Source organism: Athene noctua, chromosome 17, assembly GCF_965140245.1.
Source record: "Athene noctua chromosome 17, bAthNoc1.hap1.1, whole genome shotgun sequence".
Lineage (NCBI taxonomy): Eukaryota > Metazoa > Chordata > Aves > Strigiformes > Strigidae > Athene > Athene noctua.
Window position 1 is genome coordinate 12,462,180 of NC_134053.1, and position 19,124 is coordinate 12,481,303.

The 19,124-nt window shown below is 52.2% G+C and overlaps 1 protein-coding gene across 2 annotated transcripts in view; it reads left to right on the plus strand.

Moving 5' to 3' along the window:
* The window catches only part of MSI1 (musashi RNA binding protein 1), a 31,012-nt gene extending 14,158 nt beyond the window's left edge, over window positions 1-16,854 (plus strand). Inside the window, exons 7-15 of one of the 2 annotated variants that reach the window (XM_074921619.1) lie at window positions 3,912-3,960; window positions 5,941-6,023; window positions 6,666-6,783; window positions 8,412-8,492; window positions 9,773-9,829; window positions 12,727-12,795; window positions 12,922-13,076; window positions 13,555-13,620; window positions 14,560-16,854. In XM_074921619.1, coding sequence (XP_074777720.1) covers window positions 3,912-3,960; window positions 5,941-6,023; window positions 6,666-6,783; window positions 8,412-8,492; window positions 9,773-9,829; window positions 12,727-12,795; window positions 12,922-13,076; window positions 13,555-13,596 — 654 coding nt within the window. In that variant the 3' untranslated portion in view covers window positions 13,597-13,620; window positions 14,560-16,854. The remainder of the gene's footprint in view (window positions 1-3,911; window positions 3,961-5,940; window positions 6,024-6,665; window positions 6,784-8,411; window positions 8,493-9,772; window positions 9,830-12,726; window positions 12,796-12,921; window positions 13,077-13,554; window positions 13,621-14,559) is intronic. The other variant, XM_074921621.1, reaches the window with a different exon arrangement.
* The last annotated feature ends 2,270 nt before the right edge of the window (window positions 16,855-19,124 follow it).

A 19,124-nucleotide genomic window follows, 5' to 3' on the forward strand; every position in this document is an offset into this window, starting at 1 on the left:
TCCCATTTGGTTTTCCAAAGCTAGAGAGGGCCCCTGGAAACAGAACTCAGAAGAGATGGTGTTAGACAACTTGGGTGTAAGGGCTGTGGGACTTACCCCTGAACTACCAAGTACATGCCAGAGAAGTAGTCTCCTGTGTAGGGTTCCTTGGGACGGATACACCTACAGAGCAAGAGTCATTGCTCGTGGGACCCGCTCTTTTTAACCTGATGTTTTTGGCTAAACATGGGGAGAGACATCATTCCTCAGAATTAATAAACCTTGAACTTCTAACCTCAGATGTTGGGTAACTGCAGCTTGGACCAGCAAGTTAAAAAGTTCCCTGGGAGAAAGCCTTGACCACTAAGCTAAACAGTTTTCTAGTAAAGTGATCTGTTTCTTTGACGATGTTTAAAGAATTGAAACAAATATTTATTTAAGGGGGGGGGAGAGAGAATGAGGAGAAAGACAATTCACACAGCAAAAAAGCCTTTGTAAACTACAGTTATGACCATAGTTTATTCCTACACCCTATTAAAAATGGACTTAGGGTTTTCTGAAGCTCTTCAAGTGCTATTTTCCACACCCTTCTACATCCAGTGATTGGGCAGTTGACCTGTTCTGTCTCTGCCAACCGCGGGGACTGGCTGGGGATGGCAACTCCGTTCCTGCCTGCCGGAGGGCCTGGACCCCCGCCCCGCCACCCCTGTGCCCCGTCCGTGGCACCACCGCCCCCCCGCCTCCCCGGGGGGGTGAGGCAAGATGGCGGCCCGCCCGTCCCGCGGGGGTCGCCCGGACCTTTCCCCTGGCGGGGCGCAGCCCGTGCGCGCGGGGCGGGGCGGGGCCGTGCCCCGTTCCCGTGCGAGGGCGCCGCCGCTGGCGGGGCGGGCGCGGCGGGGCGGCTTTGTGCGCGGCGCTAATCCGGGCGGCAGCTGCTATTGGCGGCCGCGTTGCCGTGGCGACGGCCCCGCCGGCGGCCGCCTTTGTTGGGGCCCGGCGCGGCCCGGCCGGGAAGGGCCCGGCGCGGCGGCGGGGAGGGGTGGGGAGTGTCGGTTCGCCGCCGCAATAGCTGCCCGCTGGGGGCTGCCGCTCGTGCCTGGTTGTGGCAGCGGAGTCGGTGCGGGCTCGGCTTGCCCTCACGCTGGGGCCCGGGGCTGCCGGGGTCTGGCCTTTGGAGGGAGCCGGCCGTGGTGCCTCCATCCCCTCAGTGGCCAGTGCTTCGTGCCAGGGGCTGCCCGCGGGTGTGGGTAGTGCCTCGCCTCAGGGAGCCCGGTGACCTGAGGCAGCTGGTCCCCATCCCCTCACCTGGCTGCAGGGCTGATGGCAAGAGCTAGAGGGGATCTGGGGGGCAGCCGGAGCGAGGCCTGACCCTGCGGGCAGGGTGCTGGGAATGGCCGCTCCCTGCGGACACAGGTGAGGCCTTTCTCCCAGCTCTGCGGTGCCCTCCAGTCTGCAGCCTGTCCACTGGCCTTTGTAGGCTCCAGCACTACCTTTGCATCCCCGCCCGGCTGCAGGGCCCTGCTTTACCTCACGGCACTGGCTGTGTGCTGAGACCTCCCAGCTCATCTCACCCGTCACCTTGGAAGGAGATCGAGAAGATGCTCATGTATAGGTTTTGTTGGCAATAAAAACCATCAGTTCTGGCCATATTCAGAGTTGAGGCCCTAGAGTTGAGTGGGGTGAGACTATTTCACGTATTATGTGTATATACACGTAAATCTCTTAAGATTTAGTTCATGGCAGGAAACGGCTTTCAAATAGCATATGTGTGTTATTGTAAATATTTTTTTGTAAGCAGAGTACATTTTGGGGTGCTGGGTAGACACCTGATCTCCAAACACCACCAGAAACTTAGAAAAAAGCTCTGATGGAGGAAGGCTCTAGCTCTCTTCTCAGCGTATGGACTGTGGTTTGGGTTGAAGCAGTTGCACATCTCCCAGCTCGAGAGTGTTCAAGCACTGCAGGAGTGCCCAGCCGTCGCTGTGAGGTGTTTTGTGTGTGGATGCGTGCTGGGCTCTGCCACTTGCAGCTGCTCCCACTTTCCAGGCTCTCTGAAGAAGAGGTGGTTGCTGGGGCTGGTTGGACAGAGTAAATCAGCAGCTTGGTTGTGCTTGTCGCTGCTGTGTTTTTCTTACTTGTGCCCATCTCTTATCATGATGGGTTTGTGGGTTCTAGCTACCTGAGTTGAAGTCTTCAGGAGTAGCACTGCCGCAGAGTGATGTTGACAAAGTTTTCTCCCACAGTTTACTGGGGAGGAGGACAGCTGTGTGCTCAGTCTTTCTGTGGACTGGATGGTGAAATGGATCTAGCTTAAAAAATGAACAAAACCATGCAGTAAAACCTCTTGAAATATTTTTAAGCCATGCAGGTTTCCCCCCGGCACATCACAGTTGTGCTGGCACTGTGAAGGGAGATGGCACAGGGGCAGGAGTGAGGGGTGATGGGGAATGGGAGCGTGGTGAGCTGCTGTCAGCCCCCAGCTCCCTGGCTGTGTCTTGGGAAGCTGCTGGGCTGCTTCAGGTCTGTGTGAGGTTGTACATCCCCTGTGGCTCCAGCTGGATGCCCGGCACGTTTCTCAGGTGTTTGTTGACTTGGCTGAGAGAGGCTGAGCCGTGACAGGAAGAGTGCAAGATGAGCGGGAGCCAAGTTGTCTGTTGTCAGCTGGCTCTTGGGGGGTGGATGTGTTGGATGAGCCCAAGGGCATCAGAGATGATCTCTGTCTACTCATGATGGCACTGGAAACGTTAGCAAGGGCTCCTTCCATCCTTGTGGCACTGAGGTGGATCCAGGTATCCCATGTTGTCCGGGGGGGCTGAGGCTAGGAGCCTTCTCCTTTCCCTGACTTGGGGCTGTGGGCTCTCCACAAGCAAAGCCAGTGCCTGCCTGCGCCAGGGTACGGGCAGCGCTCTGCCCTCACTGGTGGGGTGTTCTGGAGAAGGCAGCAAAGCAGATGCTTCCCGGGGATGAGGCAAGGGAGTAATCCTCTGCGGAGTTGGGGGCACACGGGGCTCACTGCTCGGGGAGCGGCTGTCTCACATGGAGGAGGAGGAGGGCTGGGGCAGCTGCTGGTCAGAGACTGCTGCCTCCTCCCCTGAGCACTTGCACGTCCAGTTTCATAATCGGATTAAAGCAGTGGTATTAGAGAGGAGGGATGGGTCAGTGGGACAGGTTTACACTGGAGCTTACACGGAGGGGATTGAAGTGTATTTTTTAACCCTGCTCGGCCTGACCTGCGGAGCGGTGCAGATGCGTCTCTGCGAGGCAACACCCAGCGGGAAGGTGGGGGGAAAAGTGGCACCAGGCGGTGATGTGCTCGCCAGGGAGGAGAGCAGCCCCAGGCCGGCTGGGGGATGGGATCCGGCCGCCCCTCCCCCCGGGAAGGCAGCCCTGCTCAGGCCTTGCAGTAAATTTGCTCTAATTACAGCCTCCAGCAGTGGGAAACCTCACTTAGAGGAAAGGCTCCTCTGGGGTGGGGGTGGGGGCACTTCCCAGCTTTCCCAGGCAGGCTCTGTTGTCTGAGGCCTCCGCTTCCCCTGTCGCTGGGAGGCCCCTTATTCCTCTCCCCACTCCAGCTTTGCTTCTCTCCCCCCCCGTTAATTCTCCTCTCCTTTGAGGCCGGGATTTGGGAACAATGCCTTCCCTGCTCCTTGCCCCCCGGCTGGAGCCGCAGGCAAACAATTGGGGTCGCTTGCTGCCAGGGGCCGGGCCGAGGGGGCTCAGCTCAGCAGCACCTGCCCCGGGCTGGTGGGGAGGCCGTGCTGGTTGTGGCTTGGGGAAGTGCCCGGTGTGGTAGTCGATGTGTGTGTGTGTTTGCACACACCCTTTTTCCTTCTTGGAGAGAGGTTTGGGGAGGCCCGGGAAGCTCTGTGCAAGTGTGTCAGAGGATGCTCCTGGCAACAGCAATAATCTGATCAGAGCCCTTCTCTTTGCAGGTGGACGATGCGATGCTGATGTTTGACAAGACAACCAACCGACACCGAGGTGAGAGAGGTTTTATGGCTGTAGGAGAGGGAACTGCTGAGGGTTTGCCTCCTGTCTTGCCTAGGGAGGGGTTAGTATCCCAGCAGCAGGGGATGCGGGTCGCAGCTGCTCTTTATCTTGCCTCCAGTCGCCCAGTCCTTTTGCATCTGCATCCTTTACCAGCGTCCCTTGCAGCACAGAGAGCTTTTGTCCAGTGTGTTTCCTGTGCTGTAAACTCGCCGAGTTGCAGATATGTGAGAGGAGACGGCCCCCTCCCCTGCCCGCTTACCTCGGTGGCTCCAGCCCGCAGTGTGTGTCTTACCTTGTCCTGAGTAATCTGAGCTCCGGGAAAGCTGACACGAGAGCCTGAAGGGTGCCTGCTTCTCGCCCCTTCCTCGGCCCGGAGCCCGCTTGTGCTCCCAGGTCACCTTTTCTTACCCGAGTTTTGCTGGCGGAGTCTGGTTACAGGATGGGAACAAGGCTGTAATATTTGTGCTATCTGGACCCAGCCCACCCATGGGTGTCCCTGCCTCCCGCTTTCCAGGCAAGTCTTCAGCCTGACTACCTGGTGGCGTGGCAGGGCTGGACACTAGTGTTGCACCAGCTTGGAGATTTGCTGGCAACAATTTAAACTGCAAACTTAGCTTCGGCGTCTTCCAAATCGGGGCCAGTAACACCCCTGTGCTGGGCCACTCTCATGTCTGTTTGAAGCACTTCCAAGCACCTCTGCCCCTGGATCAGCAAGGGAACGCTCCCTTCTGCTCTTGTTACACTGTGTGCCCTTCAGGTTTTTGCTTTTTTTCTGAAGCCATTAAATCTACTCTGATTGCCTGGCCTCCGATGTTGTTCCAGCTTCATCTTAAAAGGGAAGAAGTGTTAACCCCTGTTCCTCTGTGGGTGCCTCCCAGTCACTAGTCCAATTAGAGTTGTCAGGTGTTTTGGAGGGAGCAGGGAGAGCTGCCAGCCATGGTGTTGGCAGCGAGGGGCTTGGCACAGGAGGCCTGGTGGGGGTCTGCTGGGGCTCAGGACTGGTTTTGGCATCAGGGTTTTCTTCTTGAACTCCTGAGCCCCGCTGCTTGTGGGTGTTGAGGTGAATGGCAGGTAACTACCTGGGCACAGACAGATGGAGGAGATTATGGAGAGACTTTTCTGGCAGTATGGAGAAAAAGTGGGGTTCTGGGCAGTGGATCCCTGTCTGTTTTTAAAAGTTATTTTAAAGCACCATGGAATAGGACAGTTCTGGAAAGTGGAAAGCTCTGCTTAATCCCAGCTTGCATGTAAGGCAAGCTTAAAGACACCCTCCCACCTGCCTCAGTTTTCCGGAAGCGGCTGCAGTCAGCTGAGAGGAGTTTAGTCTGCCCACCCGAGCTGGTCTTTGCCAAAACTGTCAGCAAAGGGGAGGTGTGAGCATGGGCCAGGGGCCAAGAACACACTGTCCTGTCTTACCGCAGATACTAACCTTACTTTGGTGAAACTTTGCAAATTGCTTTGCTTGTGTATATCTGTCTCGTTCTGTACAACTGCACTGCTGATATTTGCCTGCTTACGCCAGGCTTTGTGACCGGTGACTGAAGAGGAAACATGCAGGGTGTTATTGCTGGTGGGGAGTGTTTAGCCAGGATGGCGATGTCCTGGCAAGCAGCTGTTCATTTCTCTACCGACTCTCTTTGTGTGAGCGTCTGTCGGGATCCTCCCCAGCATTATCAGCCATGTGGTTTGCCTTGCAAATAGCAAAGCTTAAGAAAAAAATACTTGGTTTTGAGTGCAGGTGGGTTCAGAGAAGGTAGGAAACACAGAAAGAGGAGGAAAGGGGAATCTGTAAGGGGATGATCCTGTCCTTGTGCATAAAAGCAGGATTTGCTGGAGAGGGAAGATGAGTGACAGCCGTTTTAGAAAGGGTTGATTGTACTGTCCTTCTCTTCTGCCAATAAAAGGATGTGGGTAGCAGGTGCAAACTGCACAGAGCTCTGACCTGATCAGGGAGTTTTGCCTTTTCTTCAGGGTTTGGGTTTGTCACATTTGAAAGTGAAGACATTGTGGAAAAAGTGTGTGAAATCCACTTCCATGAGATCAACAACAAAATGGTGAGTGTCTGGGAGAGAACCCTGGGGAGAAGGGGCAGAGGTATGGGATGGAGCGGGGCAGGGGCACAGGGGCAGGGTGTGAGGCACTTGGGTCCTGACGCACTTTCTCTCTAGTGGGAATTAGATTCTTTTATTGGATTGTGTCTTTTCCTCAAATCATAGCAGCCTGGGAAAGGAACTCACAGTGTGGAGGTGAACCAGCACAATACAGAGTTTTCAAGAAGAGCTAACTGTAATGAGGAATTGTGCAGTACTTGGAGGTTTTGAAGTTACATGAAACCTCTTGGTGGCCTGGGAGAGGGGGCAGGTTTTACCTTTATTCAGAAATGAGGAAAATAATGCTTTGAGGCCCTGGTGCAGGGCCAGGCAGAGCATCAAGGGCAGCACCAGGAGGAGACAACAGTGTTTGAGCTCCCCGTTGCCTGTGGTGGCCGCAGAGCGAGGGGGAAGGCTGGCAGCCTGCGGACCAGGGGCAGGGTGCTAGGGAAGGGCAGCGGGACGGGCTGCCGGCGGGGGCCAGGGCTGGGGGGTGCCGTCACGGCGGGCAGCCCTGCCTGGCCTGCGGCCCCGCCGCTGCCTCTGCGCCGTGGCAGCGCCCCATGCCTGTGGCCGCCGAGCCTGATCCCTACTTTCTCGTGGCAGGTGGAGTGTAAAAAAGCTCAGCCGAAGGAGGTGATGTCCCCAACGGGCTCGGCACGAGGGCGGTCCCGAGTCATGCCTTACGGGATGGATGCCTTCATGCTCGGGATCGGCATGCTGGGTAAGCCCAAGGACACTTCCCCTCCCCAGCTCCCGGTCGTGCCAGGCAGCAGCTTAGAGGTTTTATTCCAAGAGCGAGCAGGGCGGCCAAGGGCAGTTCTCCCTGGTACAAGGCTGGGGACGCTGGGGTGGCGCCGGGACCTGTTTGCGATCACAATTTGCCCTCTGGTGGCACCTGGAAAAACTGCAAACTTGTCACTGCTGCCCTGCGACAGCCGGAGCTGGCCGGGCACAGCCATGTGCTGGGCAGCTCTGGCCCTCTGCAACTCCATTAACGGTCCCACAGTGCCATAGCATATAGGCTGTAATTCTTGAATGCCTCTCGTGGAATAGGCTGTAACTACATAGCTGAACCGAGCTGGAGTAATCTGTGCCCAGGTACCTTCCTCCCACGCTTCACAGGCTTTCTGATGAATTAGTTGATTAAAGAGCCCCCGTGCTTCCACTTGTAACAGGGGTCCATATAAATGTCCTCACTACCATTTAAAGACTATAAAAATGCCCCTGAAGTTCTAATTAAGCATTGTCTCACTTTGTTCCCTCCCTCTCAGGGACAGCAAGTATTTGGTATTGCAAGGAAAACTATACACTTATTGTGGGACTGTCTTGTAAGGAGTAATTGGTGACAAGCAGGCTGTGTTCCATGTCTATCAGTGATTTTAAGGGAAACGTGTTCAGATAAAAGATTTTTAAAAAAGAAAATCCTTTGTAGCCTCCCCTTCCAGGTCTGCAAACCCCCATGACTGGATCTGCGAGTTGAGCTTGATCCTTCCAGCGCGGGTGCTGTTCCTGGCTTCTCTCCCTCCCCGTGTTCATTCTAGTCAGGCTCGAGCTGACCCAAGAGCACATTGTTTGCTCAGGATCATTGCTGGTGTTGCTGGGCAGGGTGTACTCAGCCTGGGTCTCCTTGCTAAGCCTGCCGAGTAGCAGTTAGTCACTGAACAAAACGCCAAAAAGGGCATTTTTTCCCCAATGTTTTCACTTGACTTATTGAAGGAAAATAAATCTCCAGCCTGTGGGTTTGGGTTTTGCCTTTTCTAAGCCATCTGAATTTTAAAGCAGCGAGGCTCAAGCTGAGTCACTGGGAAATCCATGTACTCATGTCTTGGGAGATCTCAAATCAAATATTAATCTCTGAGTCAATGCCCTGCATTCTCACAGGCCTGTTCTGTATAGGTGGTCAGCTTCCTGGGGAACGGCAGGAATTGTCCTCCCACCCGGCACCAGGAAGAAGCGCTGTGCTCTGCCTGCATTCGCCAGCACTTCTAGTGCAAAAGTGACTCAGAGCTATTTAGTCGTTCAAATGCCCCCACCTCCCTGATCTCCTTCTATTTGTAAATCCAGCTGATGCATCAGAAAGCCTTAGTCTGCAGAGCCATGAGCTTCTGAGAAGGAAACCTCCGTGTCCTTAACGTGTTTGGAGTGAGGGAAAAATTAAAACGGGCCTGCTAAAACCCTTCTGCAGACGCACATGTGTTGTGCACTCTGCGCAGCGATTTCCTGGGGTTTATGCTATTAGCCCTATTCATGCTTTCCAACACTAATGCTCACACTGCTCATGAGCAGCCAGGCACTGAGGACGTGGACCCTGCGAGCTTGCAGTAACAGAGCCCTTTTCTCTTCCTGCAGGTTATCCAGGCTTCCAAGCTGCCACCTACGCAAGTCGAAGTTACACTGGCATTGCACCTGGCTACACTTACCAGTTCCCTGGTGAGTGGTGCTCCCTGCTGTTTTTTTTGGCCTGCCTCAAGGTGACGGGAGTCCCTGGCATGATCTGTGACCCAGGCTCTGCCCCTTTCCCCTGTTTGGTCTTTCTGTAAATTGGAGACGGATGTGGAAGGGGGAGGGGAGAAGCCCTGGAATAGGTGGGAATAGCCTGTCCTTCATTAGGATTATCCTCACACTCCAGTGGCAGGAAAAGCCCAAGGCTGCTCTGACGCCCTTTATGTTAGCCTCCTCTGTAGGGCTGCTGCTGTGACACAGAAGGGCCCCTGCAGCTCTGCCTGTCTCGCTGCCTTTGTCTGTGTCTGTCTCTCTTTACCAGAGTTGCCACTGCTCTGAAAGTAGCACAGAATTTTAAAACGTGGCTTTCCATGAGCCAGGGAACTCCTAGGCACCTGAAACGCAGGCGCCTGTAATGCTACAGTTGTGTTCTGAAAGTGCCTGGACCACTCACAGTCTCAGAAAGCATCTGCTGAGGCACTGGGCTGCAGATCCCCCACAAACTGGGTGGTTTCAAGCTCCCAACCCCGCCATGTGCTCAGAACATGGATTCTGCGATCAATGGCTGGAACCTGCTGTGCTGCAGCTGCTCAGAGCTTTCTGGGGCCTCCTCTCCCTCCCATTCTCTGTGAGGCAGGGGAATGAGGCAGAGCACACTCAGGGAACAGACTGTCTTGCTGTTTTCTAGAGAAGTGGCAACTCTGAGCATCCCTTCCTTACTCCATCCCTCCGTGTGATGGTTTATATATGAAGCCTTGATGTTAGGGCCTGGGAATGGGAAGTTTCCTCTTCGCCTGAGGTGAGCCCAGGCTGACTGTGGCTGAAAGTTGCTGTTGCCTCCTAGCTGTCTGGAAGCTCTCTGTGAATCCAGTTTATGGCTCCCAGCCATAGAGGCTTCGAGTGCCTCATTGTAAACCCATCCCAGATGAGTGTGGCACATCCTGAGCACCCACTGGCATGGCAGCTCAGAGGTCAGATTGGACGGGTCGCAGAGCCGTGCTCCAGGGCAGACCTGAGGCTGCACAGTGAAGCTTGCACTTGCCCTGCCTTGGCCAGATTTATTCTAAGGATAAATGGATCCTCTCAGTCTCCAGGGCAGGAGTCCAGCACCTTTCAGCACCTCTTATAAATTACTTTAAAGAAGACACTGGTCTGGTTGCAGTCTGGCTGCAGGCTGCTCCCCCAGCAGACCCCGGCTGCCGTCTCTCTGCGGGGTCTCCCTCGGAGTGTTTGACGAGTTCCTAAGCTGTCTTGCATTTCGTTTTTAGAGTTCCGTGTAGAGCGGACCCCTCTCCCGAGTGCCCCCGTCCTCCCTGAGCTCACAGGTCAGTCCCGCTCATTTCCTACACTCACAAGCTGGAAGGGGAGAAGGGGGCTTTGGGCTGTTCCAGTGGTGTTGCTGCTCCACAGCCTGGCGCAGTTAGACTGGAAATGTTCCTTATTTCCTCTTCCATCTGTACGAGCTCCATCCAGAGCTGGGGCTGGAAAGATGGAGGGGCAATGCAGGTCATACCAGATGAAGGCATGTAATCCTTAGATGGTGTTTCCTGCTGCTTGCCTTGTTTTTAGCAACTCGTCCCAGGCCGGGTGTAAACCAGATATGGAAAACTGCAGAGAGCAGGGTAACTTCTCAAAGGTCTACAAATGACCTTAACCTGAGCTGCTGCAAGGATGAGATTTGGAGTGCTGGGAGGAGAGGGTGTGGGGGCACTCCTGGTTACTCTAATCCTGCTTCCCTGTGCAGGAGGGGCCACAGGGAATGCTCTCTCTGCTCTGGGTGCTGCAGCTCCCCAGCTACTCCCACACAGACTTCCCAGGCAGAAGTGAGTGTGGTGGGACTCTACAAAGTCCTGCAGTGCTCGTAGGGAACTGTGGAATGAAACAGGGGCAGAGGACACTTCTCCAGAGACTAGTCTTGGCCCAGTGTCCTCACAGTGCAAATATCCTCTGGATCCTCAGTCCCTGGGTTGCGTGTGTTCTCTCTAGGTGGTGCTCCTTCTGTCTACTCTCCCTTCCATGGCCACGTTTTCCTCAGCTCTGTCCTGTCTGTGGTTTTTGTCATAGAAAAGCAGCTTTGTGTAGCATCCTGCTCCTCATGTACCATCTCATTTCTGTGGCGTTCCTCCTCTCCAGCGCTTCCTTGCCTCCACCTGTTTCAGGGTTTGACTCTCTCTGTAGTGGGGGTGTGGAAAAGCTTCCTGAGAAGCTCTTCTGGAATTATCAGTACCAACAGGCTTGAAAGGGAGTTTCTGTGGCACAGAACTGTATCAATCCTCAGGGAGTCTCTGTTCCTGAGGTTGGCAGCCACCAATGCACAAATTGCCCTGAGGAGGGTAGGGGAGACCAAATCCCAGGTCCTTCTTAATAAAACCCTTCCCTGACACCACACATGCAACTGCATAAGCACCTGACCCCCACCTCTGAGCCTTTTGGTTGCCAAGCAAAGGAGATGGGGGTCCAGTTGTTTATTTACGTATGTGTTTTTCAGCAAAACCCCTAAAATTTGTAGAGGAATGTTGGTGACTTGGCAAAGTGCTTTTCCCTCCAAGGTCCACCCCTGGCTTCACTGTGCCTTTTCCTGGCAGAGGTGAATCGCCCAGGGCCTGGCTGTCACCGGCGGCTGGGGTGCACCAGGGCTCTGTACAACAAGAGTTACTAATGCTGCTGTCCTGGCTGGGTGCCACGTTAGCTTACAGTCCTGAGTGTCTCGCTGAAGTACCAGCTGGGGATCGTGGCATTCTTCCCTTCCCGTTACGCTTACCTACTGTTAAAGAGTCACTGTGCAGCCTCTTGGCTAGGCCAAGAGCTGTGATTCCCATGTATAGGCTGGAGTTGGTCCCGCGAAGGGCAGGGCCCCCTTCGCTCCTACAAAGGCCGGGCGAGCTGTGCAGTGCTCGAGGGCCCTTGTGCCTTCAAGTGGATGCGTGCGCGTAAATGGGCTGCGCTTTATGGGCTTGGCAAGTGGAGCTGAGATGAGGGGATGGCACAAGCAGGGATGATTGCTCCAGCACGTGGGGAGCGAACATGCAGGTGCTTTGTCATCAGCAGCAGAAACCTGGTGTCTCGGTAGATAGACTGCAAAGGCAAAGGAGGGTTTTTCCTCGAAAAAGAACTGAAGTCTTTCTGAGAAGACCTGATCTCCTTCCTCAGTAAAACTGCGTTTATTCAGCTGTGTGTTAGGGACTTGAAGCGATGGTGGGGCAGGAAGGTGACTGCCAGCAGCCTTTCCTCCCTGGAACAGCATCTCTGGGGGAGATGCGAAGCAGCAACACGCTCATGTTGGCCCAGGGCCTGTAATGAGCGGCTAACCCAGATATAAGCCTCATATGACGTTTGCTTGAAACAGCCTGGTGCCTGCTACTAAATATTCCCTTATAAGCTAGCCTGGGTTTCAGCCTTGACGCGATTGATTTGTTCTGACCTCTTTTTATGGTGCTCTAAACAGAATCACAGCGAATTTCACATTCAAGCATGAAATGCTGACCTAGTCATTTTAAGGGCAAAGAGAAACATACTGGCTAGATGCCTCCTGCCCCGAGGGCTGGATGCCTGTGGCAGTAGAGTTGGGAATTAGAACTGCTACATATAAATTAAGACTTACTGTTTTAATTAAGCCATTTCTAGTTCCTGCTCCCTAGGTATATGTTTCCTGCCCTTCTACAATGAACAGCAAGGGTTTGAGCAGTCTAGGAGCAAAATTCGGAGTGGGGAGGATGGTGTGTCTTGAGCAGAGTAAACAGGGAGAAAAGGCTATTAAACCGTTATTCAAGAATACTACCGAGGGGCAGAGAGGAGGGGCTGAGCCTCAGGATGCTGAGCTATCAGCTGCTGTCCCTGAGCTGATGCGTTTCTCCACATTTACAGCCAAAATCTGGATCTGTAGCTTCAGATTAACCACATCTTGCAAGCTAAGTAGCGACAGGCTACATCTGAAATTGCTTACTTCTGGTTCAGCTCTTGCACGCTGTGCCCTCAGCTGCTCCAGGCTGTGGGTTTAGCAGAGCATGGCTAGTGAGTGCCCCCGGCCATTTGCTGTGCAAAAGGATACTGATAAATGCAGGGCCATGCACTTCCCTATTGTCATCCATTGATGTCCTGTGTGATGCACTAAGCCAGTATGTCTGTGTGGGCCTGGTATTTTGCAGCAGGAGTTGAAGGGTCCTGTTGAGGAGTTTCCTGTGTGGCCACAGCGCCCCTGAGATGCCTGTCCCTTCTTTTCCAGCAATCCCCCTCACTGCGTATGGACCAATGGCGGCAGCAGCAGCTGCGGCGGCCGTGGTGCGAGGGACAGGTAACTGCCGCTTTCCCCCCCCAGCGCGGTGTCCTGTCACGGAGGTTTGCGGCGGGCTGTGGGAGGGGGGTGGGACGGGGTTGCATTTTTGGGATCTTCACTACGTAGTTTTGCTGCCTCCTGTAGGTTCCACTCCCAGTCGCACCGGTGGATTTCTGGGCACCACCAGCCCTGGGCCGATGGCAGAGCTTTATGGAGCCGCCAACCAGGACTCAGGGGTCAGCAGTTACATCAGCGCTGCCAGCCCAGCCCCGAGCACCGGCTTCGGCCACAGCCTAGGGGTGAGTGTTCCCTGCCGGGCTCTGCACAGGGGGAGGAAGATGGAGCAGGGAAGGGGCTGTATCTCCATGTGGGTGATGGAAGAGAGCAGTGGTGGGCAGCCCCCTTCCCAGCCCACAGCCTGCTTTCTCTTAAATGCCAGCTGCCGCAGCATTTGCCATGCCAGCGCTGAGCCCCAGACCACAGATGGCCGGGGTGGAATGCAGCAGTTCACATGTAGCCCTCATCCCTGGCCTCTGCTGGCTCTCCCTGACCACCACTCAAGATCCCGATCTCCAGACCTTTCTCCAATCTGGCCCAAACATTCCAAGAGCCCGTCTTGGCCCTGATGCAGTGACCTGCAGGGTGTTTGCTCTTTAGATGTGGCACCTCCAACTGAAACCAGCTTTTCTGGCATCTGGGCCATAACTGAATTTGTTGTAGTAATTCTCCTTCACTTTTCTTTTGTTTAAGAGTGGGGTTCTAACTCTTTCTTTACAGGGTCCCTTGATTGCAACAGCTTTTACCAATGGGTATCACTGAAGCTGGGGACCAAGGAGGCAGGAGGTAAGAGAGCTTTGAACAGAGACGGGTAATGAAGAAGCTGAACCCTGTGCTTGGGCTCTCGGCAGGAGCTGTGGATGCTGCTGTGAGGCTCCTTGGCCTGACCCAGCGTGCAGGAGGAGCCCTGTGGCCAGCCTGGAGCTCTCTTCTGCACCAGAGGCTTGGCAGGTTGGGTTCCTACCTTAACGCTCTCCAGGCTTGGAGCGATGTGGAGAGGTCACTTAGTGTCTGGGTGGAAAGAGGAAGGAAATGGGAGCACTGACAGAAAGAGGAAAGGTCTGTAGGGTTGGCTGGAATCACAACCCAGTGGTGGTCCTGAGAGACAGGCTTGGCTCACCCGCATGGCTGGGGAAGCCTCCCCCGTTTGGCTGGTGGTTCTCACTGCTCTGGGACCGCTGTCTCTGGGGAGCGAGGTTTTTCCTCTCCTGCCTGGGAAAAGAGCAGAAGGAAAATCTGTGTCTGATCAGTTCTGTTTCTGATCCTCAGATGGGCCTGAGAGGTCTCTGCTTTGCAAATGTGGCTGAAGTTAGCTGGCTTAAAATTAAAATTACACCCACCCCCCAATTTTTCAGAAAGGAAGGCAAAAGTCTGCAGGGAACAGTGTCCGGACAGGAGCCTCTGGCAGCCTGTCAGGGCTGAGCCCAGTGCTGGAGGAACGGCTGCACCCTGCTATGCCACAGGTGGCCCCCACTCCGGGAGCCAGGAGTGCCGCAGGGCCGGGCAGGCCGGCCGCACGGTGCATGGGGCCTTGTTGCCCAGGCCTGCTTGTTGCCATTAAAGATGGCAGCATCTCTGCTGTGCCCCATCGCTGTGCCAGTGAGATGCAGCATGAGTCTGTGTTGGGGCAGGTTTGGGAATCGAGACTTTGTCAGATCACACCCAAGAGAAAAGCTGTTGGTTGTTCTAGATCCTGTCCCTTTCCTCCCCTGCTGTGTCCCGCAGATTCCCCAGTGACCTAACCGAGGACAGCGGCTGGAGGATCTGGTGAGCCTCGGGGGATGAGCCAAGGTTACCTTTTTCTTGAATCAAACTGCACACTGCCGGCTGGCTGCCAGGCTCCTGCCACCCTGCCCTGATCTCTCCCTTTGACCAGACCACACTGGACTGAACCCGAGGAGATCATCTCGCTTTCTTACTAACCACCGATGGTTTACGCTTCCCCCCTCCCTGCCCCCAAGCCCACCGATTCTTCTTTTATTTATTTTGTTAGCTGTTAGTTTTATTTTTTTATTTTATTTTTTTATCTTTTTTTGGGGCTACCCCTTCTTTTTGTTGTTTGCTCTTTCCCGAGCTAGTAGACATATTTTATGAATTGGCTTTGTGATTGTGTTAGGTAGTTTTTATTGAGGAGTATTTTTATTTGGCTTTGAAACTGTTTTGAATATTTTCAACTCTGTTGTTGTTGTCGTCAGTGTTTTTAAAGCACGGTATGTAACAAGAATGCAGTTCTGAAGGGAAGGAAGAGACACAGAGAGAGCAAAGGCTGAGAGGAACTGATGTATTTCTATTTTTTTTAAAGAAACTGTTTTTAATTGTTTCTGTTTTGTAAATGTGAGGCTTTGAAAAGTGTGAAACTCCAAGGATCCGAAAACGTTGGACATCGCTATGGAACAAAACAAATGTATATTTTGCTAAGTGAAAAACACTATCCTTACAGCTGAAAGAATTTTTTTTTTTCCTAGGTTTAGTTTTACGTGGGGTTTTCTTTTTCCTCCTGTATAATATGTAAATATCGCGAGCTGAACCTGGCTGCTGCCTGCAGCCTGGCTCCAAGGAGCAGCTCCAGGTCCTGGACTTGGTGCCGCAGCGTGAGCAATACTCTCCAGCAGAATCCTGACAGGACTCCGTTCTTTTTTTGTACACCTTTTACTGTAAGATTTTAAGACCTCTGATGAGATGGAAAGGGGAGGGGGGTGGGGTGGGGGTGGGGGTGAAACGTACCGGCCATCGGCTGTTTTGCTGAGCGGGTTAAAGCTGCTTCCAGTTGCTCAATGTACAGACTCCATCCCTGGGCTCCGTAGTGCCAGCCTCTGGTTTGGCTTTAGGTAAAGGGCTTTACCGCCATTGCTTGTCTTGGTTACTTTGAAAGGAATTCACTCTCCAAACACTATCGCTTGCGTCAAGATTTCCGGGGAAAGGGGATCCTCCTCTGGAGGCGAGGGTATCGGAAGGGGTGTTGGCCAGGGCCAGGGGGAGATTTGGGTGGTTGTTCTCTGAAGGGCAGGGCGCTGGGTTGGGGAGTCATTAACAGGGGAGAAAAGCATTAGGGTGGTGATTTGGGGGCGGGTTAAGGGCTTCTCAGGGATTATATGAATTATAGAATTGCAGCTTCCCCTTTGCTTTACTCTGTGTTCTGAAGACTGTGGGAATTTGTCCATTGTCCTGTGTGGGGGTGATCTGGTCCCTTCTCCAGAACCTGCTGGGGCGTCCCCTGGCGTGGTCCAGGCCCCTGCTAGCCAGCGCTCTGCCAGGGGAAGCCTCCGGCAGGAGTACCCGGGGCAGGTTTGGGTCTGGATTTCACTGAACCAAAGACCTTGTTAAGGGGGGTGATTAAGCCTTTTATTAAGATGCAGCCAAACTCTTTTCCCAGGGAAATAACAGCTTCATCTTAAGTTTTAAAAATCATTCCCTCTCTTCCCCCAAACTGAGCCCCTGTAATGGAGAGGGGCGTTCAGAAAAGGACTGGGAGGGCCACAGTGCCCATGGGGCCCTTTTTCTCTTCCATCCCTCCCCCGTCTGCCGGAGCTTGTCCTGACCTGGGCGATGCGTTTGGAGAGTTCTGTTTAGGTAAGAGGGTACTTAACAGATCAGTACTGAAAACACAAAGCAATAATTTTTGTTACTGAGACAAGAGTCTGTATGTCTGTTTTTTTAAATATTTCCTAATTAAAGAAGAGCTGCATTTTATTGGGTTTATTTTTATTCTATATACTTCAAATTTGGGTCTGCGGACAGCGCTTTCCTCTCTCTTGGTATATGCGCTGAACTGCTTCTGTGCCCCCTCCAGACATCCAAGGCCAGCTGTGCTGCTGCTGGGCTGTGATTCACTCTCTGGCCAGTGCTGTCACTGCCTGGAGGCTGGGGCTCCGGTTTCAGGGTGGGCATTTTTTTTAAAAGAAATAAAGCTGTGTTTTTAAGCCAGTAAGTTATTACACTCCAATGTTTGTTCTCTCCACACCTGTAACCCTTTTTCCAGATTTCAGTTTTAAATTCCTAATAAATTATTTGAAAACTGTCCTTCTCTGTTGTTATTTGGGAGTGGGAGATTTGCAAATGGAGGAGATTACAGGTGAACTTGGACTTGGCAGGAGTCGCATCCTGCCATTAGGATAAAAGCCCCAGGCAGGGCTCTGACTCTGTATTCTGCTCCCAGACTTTGGCAGTGGCCCAGTTTATCATGTGAGGCAGATCTGGTTTTAATAGAGATCGTGTCTTTTCTCTGTATTACAGAGGTTTTGTATAGATATTTGTAGGTTCAGAAAAGGAGAAGATAGCGTGGTGCTTAGAAGTTTGGCTCAGATGCTCTGGTTTCAATGACTATGGTGGACAAAGGAGGTTAGATCTAAGAAAGTAAAATGTGGAGATGGGAAGATAAGTCCTTAACAGACAAGACTACGAGAGAAAGGTGAATTCTAACAGTGTGAAACAGTAGTGAACCCTGTGCAGCAGGTCTAATTATACAGAAGTCTTAATAATTTAAGGCTTAAGTCTGTAAGTTTAGGAACCAGTTGTAGTTGGGATGTCCTCACAAGCATACTGAGGACCAGCAGCTTTGTATGCAGCACAGGTTCAAGGAAACCAAAAATAGCATTGGTGGAGAAATCTTTACCCTGCTGGGATTTTTCTCATGAGGCACTTCTGTAATGCTCACATGCTCACTTTCTCACACTTGGTGATCCTCTTGTTGAATTAAAATGTATGAAATCAAAAATGTGACAGTATTTTTGATTTGTGACTTTAAAAGGCCAGTTTATTGGAAGTTTTCTTGGCAACATCAATAATAAATCAGGCCTTGAGATGTGAGGAAGATCTTAAGGTTCGTAGGTAAGAGAACAGAGAAATACTAATTTAATGAAGAGTAAAGGTGGCAAAAGTAGCAAAGGAAAAAAAGAACACTTAAATGGATATTGAAAGGAAAGTCAGCAGATTGATCTGTGGGCAAAAGATTAAATTCTTTTTTTTCCAAACGGTGGTATGGACTGTCCTTTACATCAGCCTTTAGTGTTCATTCAGTCTTAGGACACAAGAGTCTTGAACCTGTAACTCAGCATCTGTTTGGCCTTAGGTAACCTGTGAGTGGAGAATCCCAGAGAATTAGAGAGCTTGTGAGGTCAAAAAAGTGGGAATGGTTCTGGTTGTTCAACAGCATGTCTAGCTTTAACTAGATGTCCTATGGATATGTCAACATTCTATGGATACTATGGGCACCCTGTGAGGGGGAAGATGTCCTCATCACCTCTTACAGAAACACGCATGTGAACTTACTGAAGGGTGGTGAACCCTCAGTTTCCTGAATAAGCACCCTGGTATATTAGGCTGTTGCAGAAAGGTGGGGTTTGCCTCTTCTTCTGCTCTTAAAGATTCAAAGCTTGTTTGGTGATTTACAAATAAATGCAGACTCTGACTACCAAGTGAGCAGTCTAGGGCAGCTAAATATGAGTGCAGTATTTTGCACTTACCCCTGGCTGACTCCAGAAAGCTTTTTCTTGCCCATTTTTTGATGTCCTTTCAAGGTTCCCAACTTGCTTCATGCCTTGGCATAGAGAACCAGAGGGCCTGACTGGGTTCTGCGTTGCTGGAGAAAGAGAAACTGCTTTCTCTAAGCTGCTGAAGTCTGCTGTGTATGTTGAAACTTCTAAGCCCAGTTAATTTCCAGTATAACTCCCTCTAGGTCATGTGAAAACAGACACTATTCCTTGCTTGGGACAGATACAGAGGCTTTCCAGGTTGCTTGGCTCCTGTTTCTTGCCTAGTAGTACCTCCTCCTCTATGGTTTCAAAGTAAAAACCAGCTTGGATTTTTTTCAGTTGAGCTCCTGTCAAATGGTCGTTTGGTGTGAGTGGATGACTTGTACCTTTTCCTCTGAATTAGGCCAGGAGAATCCATGAGGAGATACAGGGTTAGTGGTAAGTAGGATACCAAAAAAGAGAGGATGCCAGTATTAGTAGGGTGATTATATGCCAGCAAGTGCCAATGTCACTACCACGTTGCTACCATTTTTTAGTAGAGAGCCCTTAAAAATGTCCAGATCTTTCAGGCTGGCTTCTAATAGTAGCATTAGAAGAATTTAATAGCAAGAATCTAGAGAGCAAATATTTGCTTTCCCGGCTTTCATATATTTAACTCCACTGGCCTTCAGCTGGTCACGTCACAACCTGCTGCCCACATCCTTTGATGGAAGAAGTCTGCATTTAGTAACATAAATACTGGCTTGTTTATTTCATACCCATGTCAAGGTGAGCTTGTCGTATAAAGAGCCACCTTTTCTTCGGCACCAGTTTGTCAAA